Source organism: Cydia amplana, chromosome 24 (genome assembly GCF_948474715.1).
Source record: "Cydia amplana chromosome 24, ilCydAmpl1.1, whole genome shotgun sequence".
Classification (NCBI taxonomy): Eukaryota; Metazoa; Arthropoda; class Insecta; order Lepidoptera; family Tortricidae; genus Cydia; species Cydia amplana.
In genome coordinates, this window is record NC_086092.1 from 5,791,983 (window position 1) to 5,817,793 (window position 25,811).

At 36.2% G+C, this 25,811-nt stretch overlaps 2 protein-coding genes across 3 annotated transcripts in view; one reads left to right on the forward strand and one right to left on the reverse strand.

Moving 5' to 3' along the window:
• Nucleotides 1-5,457, forward strand: part of LOC134659228 (uncharacterized) — a 74,993-nt gene extending 69,536 nt beyond the window's left edge. For both annotated transcript variants that reach the window (XM_063514856.1, XM_063514855.1), the window contains 3 exons: nt 2,481-2,644; nt 3,970-4,208; nt 4,986-5,457. In XM_063514856.1, coding sequence (XP_063370926.1) covers nt 2,481-2,644; nt 3,970-4,208; nt 4,986-5,349 — 767 coding nt within the window. In that variant the 3' untranslated portion in view covers nt 5,350-5,457. The remainder of the gene's footprint in view (nt 1-2,480; nt 2,645-3,969; nt 4,209-4,985) is intronic.
• Nucleotides 5,458-7,434: 1,977 nt separating this feature from the next.
• Nucleotides 7,435-25,811, reverse strand: part of LOC134659237 (uncharacterized) — a 48,566-nt gene continuing 30,189 nt past the window's right edge. The window contains exons 6-7 of the mRNA XM_063514876.1: nt 8,837-8,932; nt 7,435-7,596 (exon numbers count right to left, since the gene is read on the reverse strand). Of these exons, the coding sequence (XP_063370946.1) occupies nt 7,513-7,596; nt 8,837-8,932 (180 nt within the window). The 3' untranslated portion in view covers nt 7,435-7,512. The remainder of the gene's footprint in view (nt 7,597-8,836; nt 8,933-25,811) is intronic.

The window sequence follows — 25,811 nt, forward strand, 5'->3', positions numbered from 1 at the left end:
ACGCGGCTACCAAATGCTGGAATAAACTACCGTAGCATTACGCTGAGGCGGTCCTTTTTAACGTCTATCTCATATATTTATTCTATGTAATTAACTGGTTTGGTTTGACGTAAATAAATGTAGATAGAGACAAACCAAAGAAAGTCTGCAGCGCTAGATTAAAAGTAGTTTTTAAAAATCAGTATGCGACAACACCACAGAAAATGGATTAAATAGTCTTGATACTTGTGAAATTTCTACCATATTTACCGTCTATGAAAAAATTTAGCTGTATGCACAGCTTAATTTTTATGGTAAAATAAATTTCATTCCAACAATAGATGTCACTATTAATATGTAGACATATACTAATATTGATGAATTAGCGTATCGCCGGTCAGTTTCCTAATTCGTCAATTTTGCTGAGTCAACAGTTTAATGATTAGACTGTTTCTTAATTCGCCAATTTCCTTTTTTGCCAGTTTCACTAAATTGTCAGAGCCCCTATTAAGCCAGTTTCTTGAGTCGCAAACTTCCTTATTCCTCAATTATCTTAAGTTGTCAGTTTTGCTATTTCGTCATGTTTATGATTTGCTACTTTTTTGGGGTTCCGTAGTAAACTAGGAACCCAGCTGTTTTTAAGGCGATCTTAAGGCGATACAAGACATATTTTTGTACTCGGCTAAAAGTCACGAAATGTAAGTTTAATATTTTTAAATCACATTGCCGTATTCTTTAAAAAAAAAACATAGTCATGTCTTATTGACTGTACCTACAGGAGAATAGCAGATGACATATCTTTGTATGGTGTCGGATAATAGTTTTAAAATAACATTTAATAAGGTGACTAGAAACATCAATGAAGCATCAATAGGTTCATCTTTTGATTCTGCATCAAGCCTTGGTCTCTTGCTACTTGCCACACGACCCTGAAATCACCTTGTATATTTGATACACCGAAACCTGACCGAAACACGACTATAAAACCCTGGCAACTAGTGAAACTGGCGAATATAGAAACCGATTATCTAGGGGAAATTACCATTTGACCAAACTGACGAATAATTAAATTAGCACATAAGGAAACTAGCAAATTTACGAAACTGAAGCCTAGCAAAACTGGCGAAAGAGTAAACTGAAGGTTTAGGAAAATGACCCACTAGCGAAATTGTCAACCTAGTGAAAATGACCAGAAGGTAAACTGTTGAATCAGCAAAATTGACGAATTAGGAAACTGACCGGCGATACGCTAATTCATATTGATAAATAATATTGGGAGAATGTGACATTTGGCTTCATCAAAATTAATAAGCTTTTGTAATATCCGCGACGGCGGTAAATAGGTACAGAGGGCCTACCGCGAACACCGAAGTTCTCAATATGCGAGCATCTTTCTCTTTTACTCCCATTAAGGCGTAATTAGATTGACAGAGAAATTGCCCGCAATTTGCGAACTAAAGTTTTCGGAAAAACGAAATAAACCATTAAAACAATAAACATACAAGGTGTCCCAAGAAGTAGTGATATACTGAATGTTTTATTTTTCTAAGCGCCCTTGAAGTTGTGAACATACTGGGTAATTTTATCTTTCTTGGCATTAATTTTCTTTTAATTCCATTCAAAGATCTAACGATAGTAAATGTTACCATACTGAATTGGCCTATCTATCAGCTTAGCACACAAAAAAAATCAAGCATCTACCGCAATAATTCACGTCACCATAAATAAAAATCTCATCGTACTCGGCGATAGGTGAAAAATTAAAAAAAATCATAACTCCGAAAATACGAAAAATCGCGGAACATACATGGGGGTGATTCAGATAGCCCTCTAGGTCCTCTACCTCCCAGCTTCAGTATATCACTACTTCTTGGGACACCCTGTATATTAAAAATTAATTTTAGCTTTAACTAGTAGGTACCCATGCCGTGAGCATAAGCATGGAGGTTGTGGGTTCGAGCTCAAAACCCGGCTAGTACCAATGAGTTTCTCGAAATGTTAGAGGAAGTTCATAAGTATGCCTATACCTATTAGGTGTGTTCAATTTGCTGTGAAACCTTAGTCTAAACCAATATTATATTATCTAAGTAGGTACATATGGTGAAGTATTAAGATGTTTCATTCCACTTACCCGTCATCAACTCCAAATTTTGTAAACATTGTCGTTTTTCAGCTTGAATCGCCTCGTGCTGACTTTTTACAAGTGTAAAATTATTCGTCACGCGGAAAAGTAACTCCCGCACGCCGGTTTTGTAAGGTTTCACCATGTTTATTCCGTTCATCACAAAACACAATGAATATTTAAACGATTTTGACAAACATACCATAGTGCATGACGTTTACTGACTGCTTAAAAAACATTGCCATATGTAGTTTTTTAATTCGATGTCAAATTATTGCGCTGCAGACTTTCTTTGGTTTGTCTCTATTTTCTTTCTTTTAATAACTTTCTCTGATTATTAGTCTACTAAAAAAAACTACAACATCAATTTAATTTACAGGTAGTTTCGAAGAATCCGCCCTGAAAGGCCGCCTGGAGCCGGTCGCGACAGTCCACGGGTTCACCGCCGAAATAGGAGCTTCTGGGGCGTTCTGCCCGCCCCACAAGCGCCTGCCAGTCACTGTGTTCTTCTACGCCCCGGGCGGCACCAACGCACCTTATATGGTAAGTCTCTTTGGTTCTTCAGAAGAAATGTTTGCAACTTTACGAGTTCCCCTTTGAAATAGGGGCTTCCGGAGCGTTCTGCCCACCCCATAGGCGCCTGCCAATCACTGTGTTTTCTACGCCCCGGGCGGTACAAACCAAACGCACCTTATAGGATGTTTCTTTGATCCTTCAGAATAAATATTTGCAAACTACTTAAATGGTAAGTTACTCTACGCCCCGGTACGAAGGCTCCTGAGATGATACTTTGGGGCGTTTTGCTCGCACGACACCTGCCGGTCACTGTGTTCTTTCGCCTTGGACGGCACAAACGGACATTCAAAATCGCCGTCAATCATTGTATAGGTAAACCAGGATCTATTGAGGGTGCGCCATGTTACGGAAATTTGTTGGTACTAATTTCTAGCAATGGCAACAATTTTAATAATAGACAACATCTACCCTCTATGATAGTTGTCAATATTGACAATGTATACATTGCTTTGTCTAGTTTCGTGTGAATTATTATTAGACTGCAATAATCATGCCGAAAGTTTTAGATTTTACAGAGAAAAAAGTTGTAAATAGTGTATATAGTTATTTATTGGAAAAAAAACGTGCGGGAGAGAAATTTCTTCCATTAAAAAACAAAACGAAATTAGCATCTGAATTGACGGGTAAGTTTCAAACTTATGGACAAATGTCACTATAGTCAGGTCGTCACGATTTGGTTGATGTCTTGTAATAATTTTATTTGTAAAATTATCTATATAAATTCTTACTTATAACTCTCGCGTTACTTATTGACTTTACGCTATTCATTTTATCTAAATCGAGTCAGCCATTTAAGCGTAAAAACCGAAGAAATATCCAAACATCAAACTTCGCACTTATTAAAGTTGTCGGAATAAAACAAAAATCATCTGCCAATTTCCATTGTCCCCACTATACAAATTGTTGCTATATAAAATTCAAAACGAGCGCCCTCATGACAATACTCCCAAAGTTCTGGTTTACCTATATATTGCTCTAATACGTACATATCTTCTTTCCATTATTTTTTTATTTAAAAAGCTAAACCTAAGGCATAGGAATAAGGACCTAAGGAATGTCTGTCTGGATCTGTCTCCGTGGGCACAGATGGAATGGAAACTATTCCCACATGTCCCCGGTGGGCACATGAGAACGATTCCTTTCCTCCCCACGTTACTAAAGCGGGGACGGATAGGAATTGGGAATACACCAAATTTATCTGTCTATAGCGGCCTCATTCCTAAGATTCACTATAATTTGAACTATTTTAAACAAATAAATCTTTGAACCTTTAACCTTACCATTTGTTCCAGGGCCACATAAACCTCGGCCCCTCCGGCTACCGCGTACCCCGCTCGGGCACCATCCAGGTGTCCCTGTTCAACCCGCACGGCACTCTAGTGAAGATGTTCGTGGTGCTGTACGAGCTGACGGGCATGCCGCCTCTCGCTCGCACGTTCCTGCGCCAGCGCACGCTCTACATGCCGGCGCAAGCGCCCGCGCCCAAGCCCTCCACCAGACACAAGTGGCTGCGCTACCTCATACACCTCAGGTACGCGTATAGGGGTTACACGCGTCCGTAGGCTACGGAAGCCGCTTAAAAGTTAGACTAGCTGTGTGTGCTACCGAGCCACCGATGTGGTATAAAAAAGGAAGTCAGGAATAATGCGCCGCCATCTTGAATTTCAGTTATTTTAGTCCAATCGTGTTTTAAGTCCACCAGACACAAGTGGCTGCGCTACCTCATACACCTCAGGTACCACCTACTTGTACATCCCTACTAATACCATTATGGTCTGCATTTAGGGTTGCCTAAGCATAGTTTACACTGGAATTAGAAGCGTCCGTAGGCTACGGAAGCTTACCAGTAGATAGGCTATGTTTGCCACCGAGTCACTGACGCAGTTTAAAACAGAGCAGTCAGTAAAAGGCGCCGCCATCTTGAATTTCAGTTATTTTAGTCCAATCGTGTTTTAATCGAAACTCTTTAACCAGAAAAATCTCGTAGTCAGTTCACTGTATAGAGCACTACATTATGGCTTAGGGTTTTAATTTTCAAAACAAATGTTAATCAGTCGCTTCTTCAGATTTCAACATTATCATTCATTTAGACTTAAAAATCTTTACACCAACAGGGATTTCTACTCTGTCTAAGTCGCAGTTGGATCAAACCGTTTAGACCAAGGAGACTTTATGGCCGTAGATTTGAGAATCACTTGCGACTATGTCGACTCCTTAAAAATTACTATTTATTTGCAATTATAGTACACCGCCAAATGACTTTTGAAGACTGTAGTATATGATATTAATGTACGGAATTTTTTTACAGATTCATGACCTCAAAATCCGGAAAACTCTACCTCCACACTGACATACGTATAATAGTCTCCAGAAAAGCTGACTTAGACACAGCCACTGCCCACTCTGCCATCTTCCGGACCATACCGAACAACGACAAACCGACCAATGAGGAGCCAGAGATTTCCACCAATGCCAAGCGAGAGATTTCCACCAATGAGAGCCCGATCTCAATTGATAGAGCGCCGAATAGAGTATTCGGGGGCTGCAGTGAGTTTGACTCAGAACTTAGAAACGATATAAGAGAGTTAGGTCACGAAAATCAAGATGGCGTCTCGTATGAGCTAAGGAGCTTCACTTATGCCCCTGAGAACCCTAGGTTCTCGCCCCGATAGTATTGGGGCAAGATATTTTATCTGTTATTTAGTGCCTGTGGTAAATATTGATCCGAATGTGTTAATATGTATGGAGTAATGAGAAAATATATTTTTTGGTTTTTATAACACGTTTGTTTCATTAACCACCTTTAAACTGCAATGATTTTATTGATGTAGGTCTCGTGATGAGAGTTGAGGTCACTCACATAACAACTTGTCATTAATGTTCGTTTTTCGTACTGATAACTGGTTCAACAGCCAATTTTAAGTTTGACCCAAAAAAAATCCAAGCTCTTTTAAATCTCTTGCCAGTGCGAGAGATTATGATATGGATCAGTACCCAGTAGATACTCATTTAGTCATTCGTTCATGTTCGTTCACTACCTATATGATACGTGAATGTTGGTTTGAAATAAAGCATGAAAATTACATACCTACTTAAATTCCTACCAGTCCCCGATTCGGTCGTGGAGCGGGGAGTTGGGGACAGGTGAGAATAACAAATATCTCATATTATTGGTCCCTACCAGCAATAACACATTAGTGAATGGATACTTAAGCTTGAAAACAATAAAAAACAGGAGTTCAATATAAAAATATTTAATAACCATCGAATAAATAAATACACACATACATTATGGCGGCAACTTACATACACACTTACTTTAAAAATAATAAATACTTAAAAATACTGATAAATTTAGAAAATACTGCAAAGTTTCATCAAAATAGTAGTCTTGGAAATAATTTTCACAAAAAATAAAATTTTATATTAATTGACATTATTTTTGAAACTTTGCTGATTTCTGCAACCCTAGTAAAGCAACATACCTAGCCATTTAAATAACAAAAATACAATTTAATGTAAAAAATATATACACAGTTAATAAAAGTACAAAAGAAAATTACAAATGTGTGCAGTTAAGTATTGAAAAAGGTCTGGTTATAGCTGTCTGTGGTAAATTAAATAAAAATAAAAATTTGGTTCGAATATTAGATAGTGAGGTTAAAAAGTTAAGTAAGTAAATTTTTTATATTACTGTATGTATATTATGGGTTAGATTTTAATATGTATGTCTTACATACTAATAAAATTAAATGTACATAACAGTAACATTTAAAATTAGAAAGATCATTGAAAATAACCATGTAAAAATATAAAAACAATAAGTTGAATTTAAATATAATTGTAAGCAATAAGCATACTTTTTAACATAAATATAAATGCAGTTAAGTAGCTAATATTCTAACGATCCGATAGAATCTACATTATTTTGTACACTTTCTTAAAGTAATAATAAATAACTTAGGTCGAAATAAATAATTAAACTAAAATAAATAAATGGGAGCGCATGACCATAAAAACAAAACACGGTATAATTAAAAAGTTACAAGAACATGAGGCAAGATCGAACGTAAGACGTAGTAGGTACCTACGCATCATATAAGACCGTATGTTTATAGTGTTTATACCATAATAATTATATTTGCTTTGGCAAATAACTCACACGACTAAATACTCGGTATGTTTTGTGATATTTGTTTACAAATTATTCGATTTTGTCATGAACAAAACAAACAACATTTTATCCGATCTTTACTCAATGTCGATAATGAAATAAACGTAAAACTGGTGTACAACTTTTTAGGACACTGATATTAAACGTAAACATTTAAACTGTAAATATAAACTGGATTCTTTTTTTGGTAAACTTGATTGTTATACCTAAGAATGTTATAAGTACCGTTCTACCGTTATCTTTATAAATTACCCTATTTAAGGTACTCTAGTCTTAAAACCTAAAGTGACTGTAGATAGACCTGTAATCTCAGTATTTCTGTTGTTTTTGGGTACTGACCCTTGTCAAATTAAAACTTTTGGGATAATTCCGACTGATGGATATTCCGAATTTGTTCACTACGTAAAGTTGTCGGTCTGTTATAAGCCGATTTTTTCCTGTATTATCCGATAGACGAAATATCCCAAACTTTATATCAAACAAGGGTAAGTTCGGTATACCTACTCCCATTTGTCCCCGCTTCCCGTTACTGCCGTCATACATGAGGCGGGGACAGATGGGAATGAGTCATATGAATGGGGACAAATGGGAATACACCGTAAGTTACCGAATACCGAACAACGAAGCTACTGGGACTAGAGGGAAAGAGACAAGCATACGCCTAGACCCGGGTTAGAAGAGGTCGGATATACGATGCTTGTTTCTCCTGCGCTCTATACGGGCTGTTGTCATCCAAATCGGAATCCTGGAAATAAAAGAATGTTTAATTTAAAATAATATTTTTCTGTTTACTGTGTAAAAGGATCAATCATTCTATATACAAAGGCGCTTGAAATTCAAAATTTGCCCCGAAACGCACATACCCGCGTCGAGAATTGTACAACTTTATTTTACCCCTCTTTTTTAATATTGATCCTAGCGAAAAAAAGTAGCATTTATTTTATAAGAAATCTCAAATAGATTATTTACGTAAAAGATAATTTATTGCTGTGGGCTACCGTTTAAAAGTTATTTACGAAAAACTAAAAAAAACGACCTTAGAACAAATTATACGTCACTTTCCAACCTTAATATATTTTAAAATATTGATTCTAGCGAAAAAGTGAACTAAATCTTTTTTGTAGAAAATATTATGTACATTACTTATGTAGTAGAACATTTCTTGCTACGGGCCACCGTTTAAGAGTTATTTACGAAAAACTATAAAAAGGGACCTTAAACCCCCCCCCCCCCCCCCTACCTGTTAGCTTCACCCCTTTCCCCCGGTACTTTTAGTATTTAATTCATACACCATTACCTACATGCTAAAATTTAATTACCACATGATAAAATTGGCTTACACATGTATTATTTCCCCCGATTGGCCATTTTTGGTGTTCGTTTGGTGTACTAGTTTACTGGTTTGCCATAGCGATTGCAATAAACATTAGCAAACTGGTTGGCGACAGGTTTGCGGATAAAGGCAGGAAATTTAAGGAATGCAAAGGTAAAAGGTCATCGGTTCAGTCCCGGGTGAAAGCGCTTTCTCCCGGTCCTATCGTGATGAACTAAACTATAGTGTTGAGAGAATAAGAAATTCTATATGTAGGAATCATTGACAATATATCTCAGGACTGGCCTTACGGGCAATAAGAATGGGGCCAGTACAGTGGTGTGGCACCGCTACAACGCGATTGGTTGATGAGTTCGCATCACGCGCGCGATTGGCCGCAACTAGTTGCGTTAGGCTGCACGATTGGCTCGAATTCGTGAGTGACACCGCTGAACTAGTACCATTTTTAGTGCCCGTAAGGCCCGTCCTGAGATATACGTCAATGGTAAGTACCTATACAATGGTGGCCTGTGAAGATGGAATAAGTATTTCAACGGTAGGTACAATCGGGGACATCCGGTGAACCACTTCATCGTTACAGTCATCCTAATGCGGTAGTATATAATTTGACACAAGATAAAAACATACATTATGACAAAGTTTAAGGACTTACATCAGCAGGGTCCATTGTGCGGGACCACGGGCCCCAGCCGGGTTCCTCCTCGTGATCATAGTGGTGCTGATGCTGCGCGTGCTCGTAGTATATCACCTGCAGACAAACATACATACACATTAACGTTAACCCATCAATCGCCTTCTCCCGCGGCGTATCGGCCTCATCGTCATCTTCTTCACGTTGTCCCGGCATTTTGCTAAGGCTAATGGGAGCCTAGGGTCCGCTTGGCAACCAATCCCAAGAAGTAGCGCACTAGTTTTTACGAAAGCGACTGCCATCTGACCTTCCCAGAGGGGAAACTAGACCTTATGGGATTAGTCCGGTTTCCTCACGATGTTTTCCTTCACCGACTTATCGATCTCATCGTTAGTCTATAAGCATCAGATTTTTGGCTATTTCGACCAGGAGGGGGACATGTCTTGTAATAATTATTACATATTTAGGGTTTTATTCGGATTTTAAGAAAAATATCTGGGAGACCGAGCAAAGCTCGGAAAACATAAAAACTCAAAAATGCGCGTTTTCCCAGGGATAAAACCTAGCTAGATCGAAATTTCGCCCCCAAAAACCCCCATATAGCAAATTTCATCGAAATCGTTAGAGCCGTTTCCGAGATCCCCGAAATATATATATACATATAAATAAATAAATATACAAGAATTGCTCGATTAAAGGTATTAGATGTGTAAAAATATGTTTACTTAAGTGCGCGCAAGAACATGTATTTGACATCTGTGTAGCTCAAAACCAGGGATCGGAACCGGTTTTTTGCAAAAACTTAGAAATAACCATATTTTACGAATTATTTTATACTCGAAATGTAGGACTCAGTTGTGTTTTTAGGTTACGACTTCGTATTATTAGATTGCCCAATTAGAAATGAAGTAATTAGCAAAGAACGAAAAAATACCGTTTTCGTTCCCATACAAAAAATACCGGTATCCGATCCCTGCTCAAAACGAACTGTACCAAAATCTGAATCGAATCGACTTATTCCATAAAACCGTAGGTACAAACTGTGGGTAATATTGCAAATTATGAACGCAACTCAAAACGTTCACACACTTTAAAATTTCAGCCAAAAATATTGCAAATTCATGCCAAATTTCACCACACAAGTTGAATTATTTAATTCAGAACCTTGTTACTAAGCTAATAAAGTTTCATATTGAAAAATAGATTGTAGTTAGTTGGGTGATAGATTTTTGCAGAGAAATGCACGCACGCAAACAGTAGATACTTACATTTCACTATCAAATGGAATTAAAACCAGTTACTTATAGATTGCCTTGGAAAGTTGACCCCTCAATTTATTGAAACAAATTTAAAACTGCACCACAAAATAGGTATTATTTGTACTCGTAAATCACTGGTGTAATGGCATTTCACCAAAGTTATTAATGGATAGATTTCCACTTCAATTTGAACGCAGTTCGACCAATTTCTTTTTTTGAAAAATCGTAACATTATTCGTTGTCTTGGATTCGCACTACTTAATGGCATTATTTATTTGTAAATGCGCTATACTGTTATTTTCACTTATGTATATGTGTAAGAAAGGGATAAAACATCTTGTAAAGTTTTATGAATGGGTGTGGGAGAGAGTTGGGAGGGAATATTATCAACTTTTATTCTTTTGTATTCTTAACTGTCCCCGCCCTACGGCCGACGCGGGCACAAATGAGAATAATTTTATTCCCTGTTATCGCGGAAACGGGAATTAAACTAGTATATATATAATAGGTATAGGTACTATTGAAAATTCCGTCTGTGCCAAGAAGGTGCAAATTTTATCTCAATGGGGTTGGCCGGTCGAAGTATTTAGCAGATGGCGCCATCATAGCTTGCTTTGTCAATCCGTAGAATTGTGTAAAAAATTTGTTATTTGAATGCCCTGGATGCCAGTCCTTTAAGCCAGCCCTTTAAGCCAAATCTCATTGAAAAAGGGGCAAGCTATAATGGCGCCATCTATGCAAACTTTTGACAGTTGCCAACCCCATTTGTGACTGCGCGTATAGACGGGAATTTTATTTCCATCAGTCCCCGTCGGGCATGCCTATTCGGGATTAGATAAATATTAACTACGTTCGAGCGGGCGACGTGTTCAAAATTACCTTGACACGCTCTTATTCTCTTAACAATAAAGTCGCGTCAAGATCGTTTTGAACACCTGCCCGCTTAGTGACTTCTGCTGCTGACTGTACGAGTCAGATGAGTTATCATTAGACAAAGTAAACCAGATTTCAATTTCGTTTTCATGTCGTAAAATGTCTACATAATTAGAATTAATTTACAACTGCTTGTGAGAAAGTAAAAGTTACATGTGGCTACTTGTAAGTATGTTAGCCATCGGAATTAGGGTTTGCTCCCGGGAAATACCGGTACCGAAAGTACCGGGAATTCCCGGGATTTAGAGCCAAGCAAAGAACCGGGATTTCAAAATTAAAATCCCGGTACTCCCGGGATTTTCGGGACTGAAATGTCCGGCACAATATTTGACTGTTTTCTGTTACTTAGCATGAAATATCATGTTTTATAAAGAAAATAAATATATTTTGTCAATCTAAGGCCGATGGTAATACTTTTACGGCTGATCACTACATTAAAATAAATTTAAAAAAGTCAATGGGTTTGACAATGCCGACAATATAAAATTGCGTAATTTGATACTTTAAGGGCATAAATGTTTGTACGATAAATCATTTTATACGAACAATTAGTTATTTCATATTTGTATACTAACTAGAAGCAAAAATAGAGACAATTTTGTAATTAATAAAATACTACTTTTAATTCAAATTCAAACACGGTATAAGAAATTCACATTATGATAATGATATTTAAAAAAAATTAAATGAATTAATAATTCTGGCTGAATAATTTCTTAATTTGTCGTATTGATAGTTATTATATGTTCGAAGGTCCACAGCCCATTTTGAACGCATGCGAAAATTATCATTTTGTTTATCCTTTTTCACAAAACGTCTTCAGCCACGAGCCACAATTCAGTTTTTGCCAATCAAATCAACAAATATAGTAAAAATATCATGTAAACTGTCATTAAATAGAACTTGCTAACTATGTAAACAAACCGCCATACTAAAATTGACACTGAATGTCAATTCACTAGTAACTTTTGTTTAGATAGTTGGCAAGTTCTATTGAATGACACTTTAGTTTAGGAAAAAAAAAAACAAATTATATTAATGATTGTGTGACACATATTATGGTACAAAAGAATTGTGTACATTCATTGTGCTACTTTTTTATTGTTTTAAGAAAGATTCGTGGTCGTTTTACGCTTTTTTTTACTGAAAATTGATGTGAAAACTGATTTTTGAAGGCAGTCCCGAAAATACCGGGAAATCCCGGTTCCATTTTTGCCCGGTACCGAAAATCCCGGTTCTTTTAAACAGTACCGGTTCTGCAATCCCTAATCGGAATTTGTGTGTATTTCACACCAGAATCAAGCAAGATAATTTCAAATGATTTAATTTTAAATTGTTTATCCAATCTGTTACTTACTTTTTTTGTAAGCCCCAAGATACAGGCTCCGCCTAGTTTGGGGCTTACCAGACACCTTTTGTGCATGCGTATTTCTTAGTTATTATAAATAAAATTTATTTTTATTCTTTTATTAAGCAAATCAGTCATCTGAATTAATTAAAATGAGCTAGGGATGTCCGATACTCAGAGGAGTATTATATGATCTGTATCAGAGGTTTGGAACACTCCAAAAAATTCGTTAACGTCAATTTTTCCCGCGTTTCCCTAGATTCGTGTTACCAAGGTTCCACTACTCGAAATTACGTCGCTGAGTCATGACTTCAATATTGCCGACTCAAACAAATGACCACAACTAGATCCTATCACGAGTCGTGACCACTTACACTGAAGAGAAAGTCAGGATTTTTCGAGATGTTTTGTGTAGAACAGGTTTTATGCAACTGAATGTTCTTAATTTAAATTTTAAATGATGATCATGATCAGCAATAATCAGCATAGAATCTTCAACAATATTTATTGACTAAAAATGACAAGGTTCCAATAGTTGTCAACTTGTCAGCGGCCGTATCATGGTCGTAGTTTTATCACTTGTCATGTCATGCGCCACTTTCGCACTTGCATACTTGTTAGAACGTGACTTGACGTGACGTGACTTATTAGATGGTGACAGATGAAAAAGGTCGTATCAAAATAAGATATAAACCATATCATATTGTTAAAACAAAATCGGCTATTTAAATTCACTATCAAGCAAGTCCAGTAAAACAACAAATCCACCAACCAGTCGACAAACAGGTCTGAAAGCGGACGGCAGTGCCTCTTACCCAGGGCCGGATTAAGCATGTCGGGGCCCCTAGGCAGTGCAATGCTCGGGGCCCCCTTACAGTCAATTCTACATACATAATGTTCAGTTGTTCAGTACAAGGATGTAAGTTTGCGATTTTAATTTCAATCTTCAGGTGTCAGTTGAGCCGATCCGAACAAGCCGAGCGATGTCTTTTTCGCTCTTATTGCGTGGACATAAAGCTTTTTTTCTATCAGTTTTTGCCGATTCCTTTTTGCGTCAAGTGTGGGGAGAGCCTCAGAGCCCTTTTTTCTCAATAGGTAGTTAAATATTTTGCCAGGCTGAACAGCGATTGTCCGACCGTAAGACCATACGCCGAGCCACATGATTAAAATTAATGAAATGAAATGAAATATATTTATTTGTAAAGAAATGGGTACATAAATGATCTTATTCTATAGTTAGTGTCTCCATTTTCAGCCTATTACAGACATACAAATTAAATAACCTTACAACTATATTTACAGAACTTATTATATCTATATTTACATTATTGCTTCATTGCGAAATGGCAAAGTGTTCCGAATTGTTCCGAATTATTTACCTAATAATATAGACTTTCCATGTTAAAATGACACTTCATTCACCAGCGAAGCTAGCATGTAGGACAGAGTCAACCTGAAAAGCAGCAAAACACGCGAGCGCAGCGAGCGCGAAATTTTTTGTGAAGTAATTGTAAAAGCATTTAAAGCATGTTAAAAAGGCCGGGCCGGGCCTTAAACCCCGAAGTTCCCCAGTGAGGCGTGCCTTCATGCGAGGTCAAAGCCGTGTTTCAGGATAAGCTCAGCTAGAGCACAGACGCCAACCAATGTCCATTGTATTAAAAAGCGAGGCCGCAGGCCGAGCTTGGCGCAGCGAGGCCAAAGGCTAAGCTGAAGAAGAGGAAATTTCGGAGACAAACCAAAAATTTAGGTAAAAAGTGAGCCTGAAATTCGAGCTCGATATTACAGACTTTAAAAGCTATAAAATAACAATAATTTACGTTCATAATCATCTAATGTTTCTGTGTCTGAGAAACTAATATTGGACATTAGGTATGAGTAGGTACTATAGTCTATAATTTTTTTTTATGAATTAGGGCTATTTGGAACAAATTTTTTTTTTACGAGCGCGGGGCCGCCGGGGCCCCCTACCCGAGGCGGGGCCCATAGGCAGTTGCCTACTCTGCCTTAGGGTTAATCCGGCCCAGCTCTTACCCATATACATGCACATACAAACATACATACATAACATTAGAGCGTCGCATACGTGAGTTGATTCATAATCGTATCCCGGTTTGACGAGACCAAAAATGCATTAGTGATAGTGACAAATTAAAATTTAATAATTTAATATCGACCCATTTTTAGGTTTCCGTACCCAAAGGGTAAAAACGGGACCTTATTACTAAGACTCCGCTGTCCGACCGTCTGTCACCAGGAACCGTGATAGCTAGACAGTTGTAATTTTTACAGATGATGTATTTCCGTTGCCGCTAAATATAACAACAAATACTAGAAACAGAATAAAATAAATATTTAAGTGGGGCTCCCATACAACGAACGTGATTTTTTTGCCGTTTTTTGTGTAATGGTACGGAACCCTTCGTGCGCGAGTCCGACTCGCACTTGGCCGGTTTTTTTACGATTCTGCAAACTAGTTACCGATATTAATGTTGATACGTCTAATGCATTTAGAAATATATTCTCAGTCACGGATGCTCGGTTTAGGCCACGGGGCACGGAAAGTGAAGAGAAAGGTCAGGAGATAATGTAAGTTGTAATTAATGTGGGCATTAACATTTACACAGGTACTATTTACTATGTGGCTGATTCTACTGTTTAATGGATTTCTTGGTGACTCGTTAATATTACAAAAAGCTTTGCATCCGACAGCATACTTACAATTTAAAATAAGAGCTGTAATAACAGTGTTGAATGATTGACGGTTAGTTTCACTAGACTTATATCGACCGGGATATGAACCGTGATTACCTTTTGTACCTATTGTTTTCAAGCTCCCGATACACGGTCACTGTTCATATCCCGATCGATATACGAGTAAGTCTAGAGCTGTAAGTAATGCCCAGTTATAGTTCGTTTTTTTTAGCATTAGAAAGAACTCCACAGAAGCAAGCGTGCAGTTTTTATCAGGCTCTTTAATTGTTAATAATTATTGAATTATCTAATGTAGCGTGATGTTCAATACATATAATTTATTTCAAATTATTACCGCATTGGAATCACAAGCTTACTTCTGCGAAGTTCTTTCTAATGCTAAAAAAAACGAACTATAGCACCACGCTGTATGACTTAATGATTGACCTTTAATGTAAAATGTAATTTATTCTCTCTCTATCTCAAATAATAATAAAGATAGATAACTATCTACGCTCTTATCGTGAATGGTGATTTATTAGTTAGTAAGAATTAATTACATTATTATAAAGTAATGACATTACCATTGACTGCACTTTCTATTGCACGCGCCATCTAGCACGAGTGGCGGTTAACCTACTGCATGTAATAAAAAATATTTGTTGAAATTTGAACTTTAATAGCTGTCAATAGAGTTGAATATCATATCCGCCATATATGGTAAAGGGTTAAGGAAATAAATCGTTTGTCACGCCACAGAATAAATAATAGTACTAAGTACAGAAGACTCACTCTCTAACAAAACGCGTCTGTTACAATCAGCACAGATATGGCCACTAGGTGGCGACAGCGCCACGCGCGGCTTATGGCTTTCCCCAAAATTGGGGCCGAACGGATGTACTTTTAGCTACCTGTAGCAAAGCGACGAAATCGCGGAGTGAGACACGCCTGCGGGCTCAGCCGGTTCCATTTTTATCCACTATCACTAAGCCCGTCACTTTCGCACTTACATACTTGTTAGAACGTGACAGGTATGGTGATAAATGATAAAAATGCGACCGTGCTACTAGGGCTGGTCACGCTTCCGTTTTAACACATAGGTATGTATTTTGTAATATTATAGACACATTAGATATACATTTATTTGTAAAAAAACATATCGTCATAAAAAAAAAATCAATTACATATGTAGTGCATAATTGTTTTCCATCGTATTTCCTCGGAAACGTTTGTATTTGTCATGCTACTTCAATCAATGTCTGACTGAAATAGCAAGACTCGACGTTCGTAAATTTCCGTTAAAATACGATGGAAAATAATTATGCACTACATCTGTACCCCGCATGTGTAGTATAGGGGTCTCTATTGTTTCCCAAATAGTTTTAAGCCATAATATCTGGGAGACCGAGCTTAGCGTTTTCCCAGAGATAAGACCTAGCTAGATCGATTTTTCGCCCCCGAAAACCCCCATATACTAAATTTCATCGAAATCGTTAGAGCCGTTTCCGAGATCCCCGAAATATAATTATACATATAAATAAATATGCAAGAATTGCTCGTTTAAAGGTATTAGATAGATAGATAATGTAGTGTTTGCCCGCGTTTTCGTTAGTCATAATTGATTTGGTTCAGAACCGCGTCACTTTTCAGGATTTCCATAAAACAAACGTAACCTAACCTAACCTCTATCTATAGGATAATCTAACGAAAATCCTGAAATATTAACGGTTTCAGTTTTATGACTAACGATAATATGACAAACAATACATTATGACTTAAAACTTTATGGGAAATAACGGGACCCCGTAGGTATATCTTCAGCCTATCGCAATCGTTCCCACGTTAGATACTATCGAGACTTATCCAGTGTCTTACAGCGTTTATTTCAAGTTATCGCCGGCATCGCGAGGTGCATCAATGCAGAGAAAGTGCAAGGTGACCTCAAGACCTTTATACAGCGGTGGGATGCAACCAGTCTGTCAACTCTGAGATATGTGGGTAGGTAAGTAGTACTACAAGGTCGTACGATACCCTCGACAATCTATGGGGGTCCCTTTGTTTCCCATAAAGTCTTAAGTCATAATTAGGGATTGCAAATATTCGAAACTTTCAGGTATTCGAATATTCGACTTTTTCTGACGACATATTCGAATATTCGAATAATTATTCGAATATTATAAAAAATAAGAAAAGGAACGAGAAATCGGATTATTATCGTTTTATTCAAAAGCTTTTTTCACATATTGCTAAAACTAATGATATTTTGCAGAAATCTACTTAATTGACTAGATTTTATCATCCTACTATAAGATGCCCACATTTTATAAAAACAAGTAAAAAGCCAAAATTAGACGTATTCAATATTTCTAGATAAAACTTTTATTATAAATGCGTCGTTGCGTCAAATAATATAACTTTAACCATCCAAACACCTAGGTATGTAAGATTTTTATTATTAGGTAATTATTTTCCGATTTAAATTAACTTGTAGTCACTCAGAGGCCTGTAAAAAGGACTTAAATTCCATTGTATTTTGAATCCTTATTGACTTTATTTGTTTTGGCAAGTTTTTATTCCTAATGGTCGGCTAATTATATAATATTGGAATATTTAAGGGAAAAAGTTTGACTACTGGGTGGATTATTCGTCAGCTAAAGGTGCATGGTTAGATTACCTAGTCGGGCAGGTTTGGATCAAATTTGAGAATTGCGTTAAGTAGCAAGGTTTAGACTTCAAAAATTCGCTTAACGTACGCTTGTACTGAATAAACAGAATGACCCTTTAATTTAAAACTTACGCACCGTAAAAATAACATATTTTTTGATTTCGTTTTCTTTCAAATTGAGTTAGGTTTCACTGTATTCACGAAGTCTATCGAGAGGAATATAGTAAAAATATTATTTCCTTCGTATTTGGGTACCTACCGTTCCTCATTCACTGTAAATACCCGGAAAACACACAGAAACTGTAACTACAGCGGATAAAATAGATTTTTTTATAGTAATAAAAAATATTCGAATATTCGAAACCTGAGCGGCCGAATATTCGAATATCAAAACAGGTCGAATATTCGACAAATTCGAATATTCGAATATTCGAATTGCAAGCCCTAGTCATAATGTATTGTTTGTCATATTATCATCACTACATAGTATAAAACAAAGTCGTTTCCCGCTGTCTGTCTGTCTGTCTCTCTGTATGTATGCTTAGATCTTTAAAACTACGCAACGGATTTTGATTCGGTTTTTTAGGGATAGAGTGATTCAAGAGGATCAAATATCAAATATCAACATTTATTCAGCAAATAGGCCACAAGGGCACTTTTACACGTCAATATGGAATTTACATACAGCAAAAGAAAAAAAACCACATGGGTCAATTTCACCAAACGAGCATTTTTGTCTAATTCCCATGGAATTTTGAAATACCAACATTACACAAAAAAAAATATGCTGATAATTTGATAAAAAATATAATAAACATTAATTTTCTTATGGGGTAAAAATATTCATAAAACTATAAAAGTTATTTCAATTTAAAATTTTGGTCAGGGCACGGGAATTAGTGTGTCCATGGGAATTAGATTTTACTAGCACGGAAATTAGAACATGGCACAGGAATTGTTTTCTTAGCTTATTTTGGTAGTTAAAACTATTATTTATGTATATTTTAATCTACAATAATATACTTCAACCATACTGAAGCGGCATCGAACATATTTATCTACTTTAATTTTAGTTTCGGACGACAAATCTACGAAAGTATGATACACTAAAAACTACGTATTTGACTAATAGTTTCCTTGATTTTAATGGCAACTAATCTCTCTTTCTTAGTAAAATATATATATTTCAAAACAATACTTTGAGTAGTTGCGTAAACATGTCCGCCTTACATACAAAACTATTCATTAAAAAGTGTCATTATGTATCTGCATGTAGATAGGTACAAGGTGTATGATCTGCTTTATGGCCGTATAGGAAATGATACTAAGAAATAAATAGGGGCACAGAGAGAAGAAGTTATTGTGTAAGTTAATCTGAAGAAATCGAATATGCTGCCTTCATAAATTCATAACACAAACAATTGTTTAACCACATATGAGGTAAGGTGGGGTAAGACTATCACCGGGGTAAGACTATCACAGACAGACAGACATGACGAATCCATAAGGGTTCTGTTTTTTGCCATTTGGCTACGGAACCCTAATAAGGTATCTAATAGTATTACGGTTTTAATACCCCCCTGGCATTGTCTAAAATAACCGACTTGGTTTCACATTACATCTCAAAACTTTTTTTGTAGTAGAAGAACTGCGTTGCGAGACTTGCATCTTTTTATTTTTACATGTAATGTTTTTGATAGGATCCCATCTCTTTTTGTAGGCTGTCCTTCTTGTCAGGTAATCATACCCATACCATACTGATACTATGTATACACATATCATAACTATATACATCTTTATTCATACTCACATCGTACATCGTAGTGTACCTTTACTTTCCCTACTAATTGTAAGAACTAAAAGGTAAATTTGTTATCGCATATATTTCTATAGGATTACAAACTTATTTATGCAGTTATTAGATCTTTAGAACGTGACTAATATTGCAGTATTATTAGATTTTTATTGGCTTAAAAAGCTTAAACCTAATTACGTTTCAAATTTGGAACTTGTGGGTATGCTAGAAGTACCTTAGAATAATGATGATCGTGAGTGATTGTGTCAGTGACAAAACTAAGGGATTTTAAAGTGCATTAATTCTTAGATTACATGTTCAAATTAAATCTATCTCTGGAAAAACGCGCATTTTTGAGTTGAGTTGAAAGTTTGTATGGAGATCAAATATTTTTGAGAGTGTTGGACTTGAAACTTTGTACATGGGGATATTATTATAAGACGGGAAAAGTAATTTCAGCGTTTTTGAAAATTCATCCCCCAAGGTGGTGAAAAAGGGGTTGAAAATTTGTATGGAGATCAAATATTTTTGTGAGTGTTGGACTTGAAACTTTGTATATGGGGATATTATTATAAGACGGGAAAAGTAATTTCAGCGTTTTTGAAAATTCATCCCCTAACAGGGTTAAAAAGGGGTTGATAGTTTGAATCCATTACAAATGCTTTGAAACTTCTTAGAAAGACATAATAGCCGATGACAAAAAACAGGACTTGCGACGTTTCAGGTAATTCAACCCCTAAGGGGGTAAAAAAGGGGATGAAACTTTGTCCTGGGGTGCAAATTTTATTTTAAGCTAGGACCTTGAAACTTTGTAAAAAGGTACTAAATTAAAAAACAAGAAAACTGATTTCTGCGTTTTCGAAAATTCATCCCCCAAGGTGGTGAAAAAGGGGTTGAAAGTTTGTATGGAGATCAAATATTTTTGAGAGTGTTGGACTTGAAACTTTGTATATGGGGATATTATTATAAGACGGGAAAAGTTATTTCAGCGTTTTTGAAAATTCATCCCCCAAGGTGGTGAAAAAGGGGTTGAAAGTTTGTATGGAGGCCAAACAATAATAATAAAGGCATATTATTAGAATACAAGAAAAATAATTTCAGCTTTTAAAAAATCATCCCCTAAAATGATTAAAAAGGGGTTGAAAGTTTGTATAGGGTTCAAATTTTATTTAAAGCTAGGAACTTCAAACTTCGTAAATAGGTAGTTAGGTAGTAGGTTTTATTAAATAGAGGACATGAAAATCTTCTAAGGGGGTTTAGAGGGATTATATCGAGGACAATTTTATTCAGTTAGGGGCTTGAAACTTCGTAGGTTGTGAAAGACAAAGTCTCATGCGTTGTATAATATTAATAATTAACAAATGATTAACCGTCCTACCGCAATCACTTGCTGCACAATGTTCTAAGCTAATGTAGAAATATATAACCACCAATATACAAATCCACGCGTACGAAGTCGCGGGCAACAGCTAGTATAATATATATTCAATGCCAATATATATAAGTAATAATAATATGACGTAAACATTGCCAATTAACTTACAGTGCCCCCAATAAAAGATTTGTTGACAATATATGTAATACTTTCTAATTCCCGTGCCACTTAATCAGCTGTTTTAGGTAAATTTGTTATGGGAATTAGGGCACGGAAATTAGAATTCGTAATAAAAAAATTCGCCAAAAATTTAAATCGTGTTTGACCAAACTGTTATGTTATCGCTTACATAAAGATACATAAAGGGCTCCTAAATATGACAATTGCTATTGAAAAGCTATGTGGAAAATAAAATTTATAAGGGGCATCGAAATTAGAAAAAAATTGTCGCCCACCCGGATTCCGAAATACTTACGCGATTTGCTCGAACACGCCGCGGCTTGACTTACATCCGCTTGCTTTGAGAGACAGCCGAATACTGCCAGTACAGGTGAGGCGGGACACGAGGCGGTTCAAATACAAACGTCGGCTGTCAGAGCCCTTTGAGTTTTGCCGACGAAATTTTACTCGCGCGCTCGGACAAAATTTAAACATCGATCACGAGTTATTTACCACAATGAAGTTAATAGTATATGTGCTCAGTGATAGTAAATATCATCTAGTTTAAGTATTTGACACTAAATTAGTGATACTAATGTAGAATTTTTCGTAGGATTTTTCATTATGCTCAAAAGTAGATTCCGGACAGGGCACGGGAGTAGTAATTTGAGCCTTTAGGTATTTTTATGTGTACTCTAAAAACCAACTAATCAGTGAATTCATATGGAACTCGGTGTGAAAGTGTGACTTCTTTATGTAAAAAAAAATTGGTAAGTATTGTCTGATGCTAACCCGCGATTTTCATCACGGACAGAAAAAAAATCGTGTTCAGAAATTGACCCACATCAATAATTATAAAATACAACTAAGCCGTAAATATCAAATCAAACTAACATAGAGATGTATAAAGCCTCTAAATGTCGAATTACAAAAAACGCAATAACAATAGTATTGAAAAAAAAACACAAAGATACAAAAACTATAATCTAAAATTATTTAGAGATGTAAATGTCTCTAAGTGTCATCATAACTAAAAGATTACAATATATAGTAGTTAATCAAATTATCCTTAGAGATGTATAAGGGTCTCCAAGAGTCAAAATCCTGTATACCTAATTAAAACATTCATTAAATTAAAGAAAATGATAGTAAAAATAAAATAGCATACGAGAACCGAATGAGGTGTGTCCATGTAATTATACTCAAAAATAAAGTTACTAAATATAATAGCTCGTGTTAGCTTAAATAGACCAGTCTCCACAAACAGCACCCGTTCACGAGTATGACGCGTATCTCAGCCATCGCCTCTCTCAACCTTCATTCGGGAAAGTGGCGACCCGATCAACAACGCCACCGTAAGCAAAGACTTTTAAGCGAGCATGAGCAGGAAGGTTTTATGTATAATTTGTTAACCCGTGCGAAACCGGGGCGGGTCGCTAGTTAATGTTACATTATGGTAATAGTTTATGGTTGGTTTTTCATATTTGGAACTAGACGAATAAAGATGGCTTCCAATAATGTTGTCTTGTAATTTACGAATCTCTAAATTAACAAACATGGTGCTGACACCATGTTAACTTCTGAAAGTATAAAGTAATAAATGGTATCATGTCTGATGATCGCTGGCAAAAAGGAAGTGTTGTAAATAAGGCTGACTTCCCTCGTTCCTACATTGTAAAGGATGAACAAGGTCGCCAATATAGGAGAAACAGACAACATTTGCGTAACATAAATGAATATGAGTCAACTAATTGTACTGAAAATGAGTCTGTTAATCCTAACTCTTATGTTATAAACTATGATAGTAATGATAGCGACTGTGAATCCTTTTATGAAGCAGAAGAAACTGATGATCAGGAGCTCATTGATACAAGTGAAGTAAGTCAAAGCAATACTGGAATCAATGATACTCCGGAACCAAATTTTGACTTGTATAAGACGAGGTCTGGACGAATAGTCAAGGCTCCGTCGAGACTAATTGAATCTTAGTTATAGTTGTTAGTTATAATTTTATTAAGGAGAGGAATGTTACGTTATGGTAATAGTTTATGGTTGGTTTTTCATATTTGGAACTAGACGAATAAAGATGGCTTCCAATAATGTTGTCTTGTAATTTACGAATCTCTAAATTAACAAACAGTTAATAATAAAACTGAGACCGTAAACTTTTCAAGATTTTCGTAAGGCTATCCTATACATAGGTTAGGTTAGGTTTGTTTTATGGCAATCCTGAAAAGTGACGCGTTTCTGAATTAAATGAATTATGACTAACGAAAATGCGGGAAAACAACAGAGACCCACCTATGGGTGTAGCATAGCTTTAAGCTAGGTACAAACTGAGCCTACGCAATGCGGTATGAAATCTGGACCCTGAAATTTGTATGCTTAGAAACATACTTTTGTCATGCGTTGCGTTGCGTATAGTTTGTCCCTAAGCCAGTGAGCTAATAAGAAACATTATATTATACTAGTTCCTAATCTAATTTGAAGATGCAATATCTGGGAGACCGAGCTTTGCTCGGAAAACATACAAAAACTCAAAAATGCGCGTTTTCCCAGAGATAAGACCTAGCTAGATCGTTTTTTCGCCCCCGAAAACCTCCATATAGCACATCGAAATCGTTAGAGCAGTTTCCGAGATCCCCTGAATATATATGTATAAATAAATAAAGGTATAATATACAGAGAAAGTGCAACAGTCGACCCCAAGACCTGCGGCGTGGGTGCATCGCCAGGATGCAACGACCACTATCCACTATTTTAACTGAAAAAGAATCTTATTGCGAACACATAAGGTTCACCAATCAGTTAACAGGTTGCTGTTCTTACTCTAAGTGTTTTCGGTATGCAGCCCTAGAGGCAAGTTCGATTCGACTTGTTATAATGGGATCTCGTGACATGACTGTCGTGAAAAGTGGCGGTGTCGCCGGACAACTTTCAAGTAAGTATCAACATTATGAACGATGGAATTGTCATTTTTATCTCATTTTATTTCAATAATTAATTCAATTACTCGTAATTCACTGTACTTTGCATGGGGTCTTTAGCTTTACACCCTCTACCGCAGTGAACGTGTTAAAAATAATGACAAAATTACTGATGATGTCTGGTTCTTATCTTATACCTCGTATTTTTTTATATAAACCTATTTAGGTGTCCTATTGCGTGTCTGTATACCTATATGGTTTGACTTTTGTTACTTCCAAAGTAAACCTAAAGGCAAGATTTCAACAGTGCAGTGTGTGTGTGTGCCACACACTGGTGGAACCCTTCTTAAGATTCTAAAGAAAGTTTTTTCTTGAAACCGTAAGTTCTGCTTATTTAAGCAATAACAATACATACCTAGGCAAATGCTTATTTCTTTCTAATCCTAAGACTAAGTATACCTAAATATATTCGTACCATACATACACATCCTTCATACACCTTCTCCGTACCCTCTTTCCCACGTCACTTTCCTACTATTAAAATCAACCTTAACACAATTAAATAGAGATCATATCCGCTAGACTTAGTTTCATCTAATTAATATGCGCACACGCATGTTTTATGCAGTTAATTATTATATTTAATCTACGGATTAAGGTCGCGGTAGTAAGCACTTTCTTTCGTGATATGAATACCGTTAAGAGTTCGTATTAGTTGTTAAGTGGGATATGAAAAGCGAAAACATGCGTGAGTATTTATGATATTTGGAGTTTTAATAAATAACACTTACTTCTTTGAGTTATAATTTATTATCACAAGTCAAATCTCATAGAAAAATCATTCTGCAAACTACATCCCATAAAGAGACCTCCTAGCAAACGGTATTTAACTAATTGGCTTACTCAACTAGATTACCACGACACTGAACTCCTCCTAAACGTGTTAAAATAATTAATTAAATATTTACAATACTTACATAGATATACATTTTATAATAATAACATTGAAATAATACTTCCTTATCATAAATATTATAGTATGCATTTTTACACACTAACACACACACACACACACACACACACACAGTGTAACTCTCTGTACAATTTGTACCTACCAATATATAGATTAAGAAACTAGTATAAGTAACGAAACTGGGTCCTGTAACACAGGGTTTCCTAGATCAGGACACAGGGACGTGATTTACTGTATGTCTAAATTTATACAATAAACTTTTTTCATTTTTTCATTTTCATTTTCATAGAAAAAGGGGCAAGCTACGATGGCGCCATCTATGCAAACGTTTGACAGTTGCCAATGGTTGCCAACCCCATTGAAGGAGTTACAAGTTCTTTTGAACTTTTGAACTTTTACGCAAAAACTTTTGAACTTGAACAAGTGAATCCCTTCAGGAGAAGAGTATTGATAAATTAAGTATTATTTTGGTATTATTAAATTAATGTTTGCTTCTCACAAGCGTAAATAGATTACGATCACAGCGAAGTCACAATGGTCATAAGCACTTAATAATATAAGTCGCACAGAACATATTGAAGAGGTTAGAATGGCTATCGCGCGCAGTTAGTATCGGAACCGGTGTCGCCGCTCGTTCCTCTCCACATTTACTAACACTCGCGCAACGGTAGTAAAAGCTTGTGTGCGTGGTGAATGAATACGCCTCCTTTAGACAGATTTGAAGTCTGGCTTCTTAATCTGAAGATTATTGTACTACACTAAGGGTTCGGTGCGCGAGTGTAATATTCACATATGGCTGAATTATTATTGTCAGTTAGGTCATAAAGTAATTAATTGAAAGTAATTAATATATGTAGTCTGTGGGCGAGCG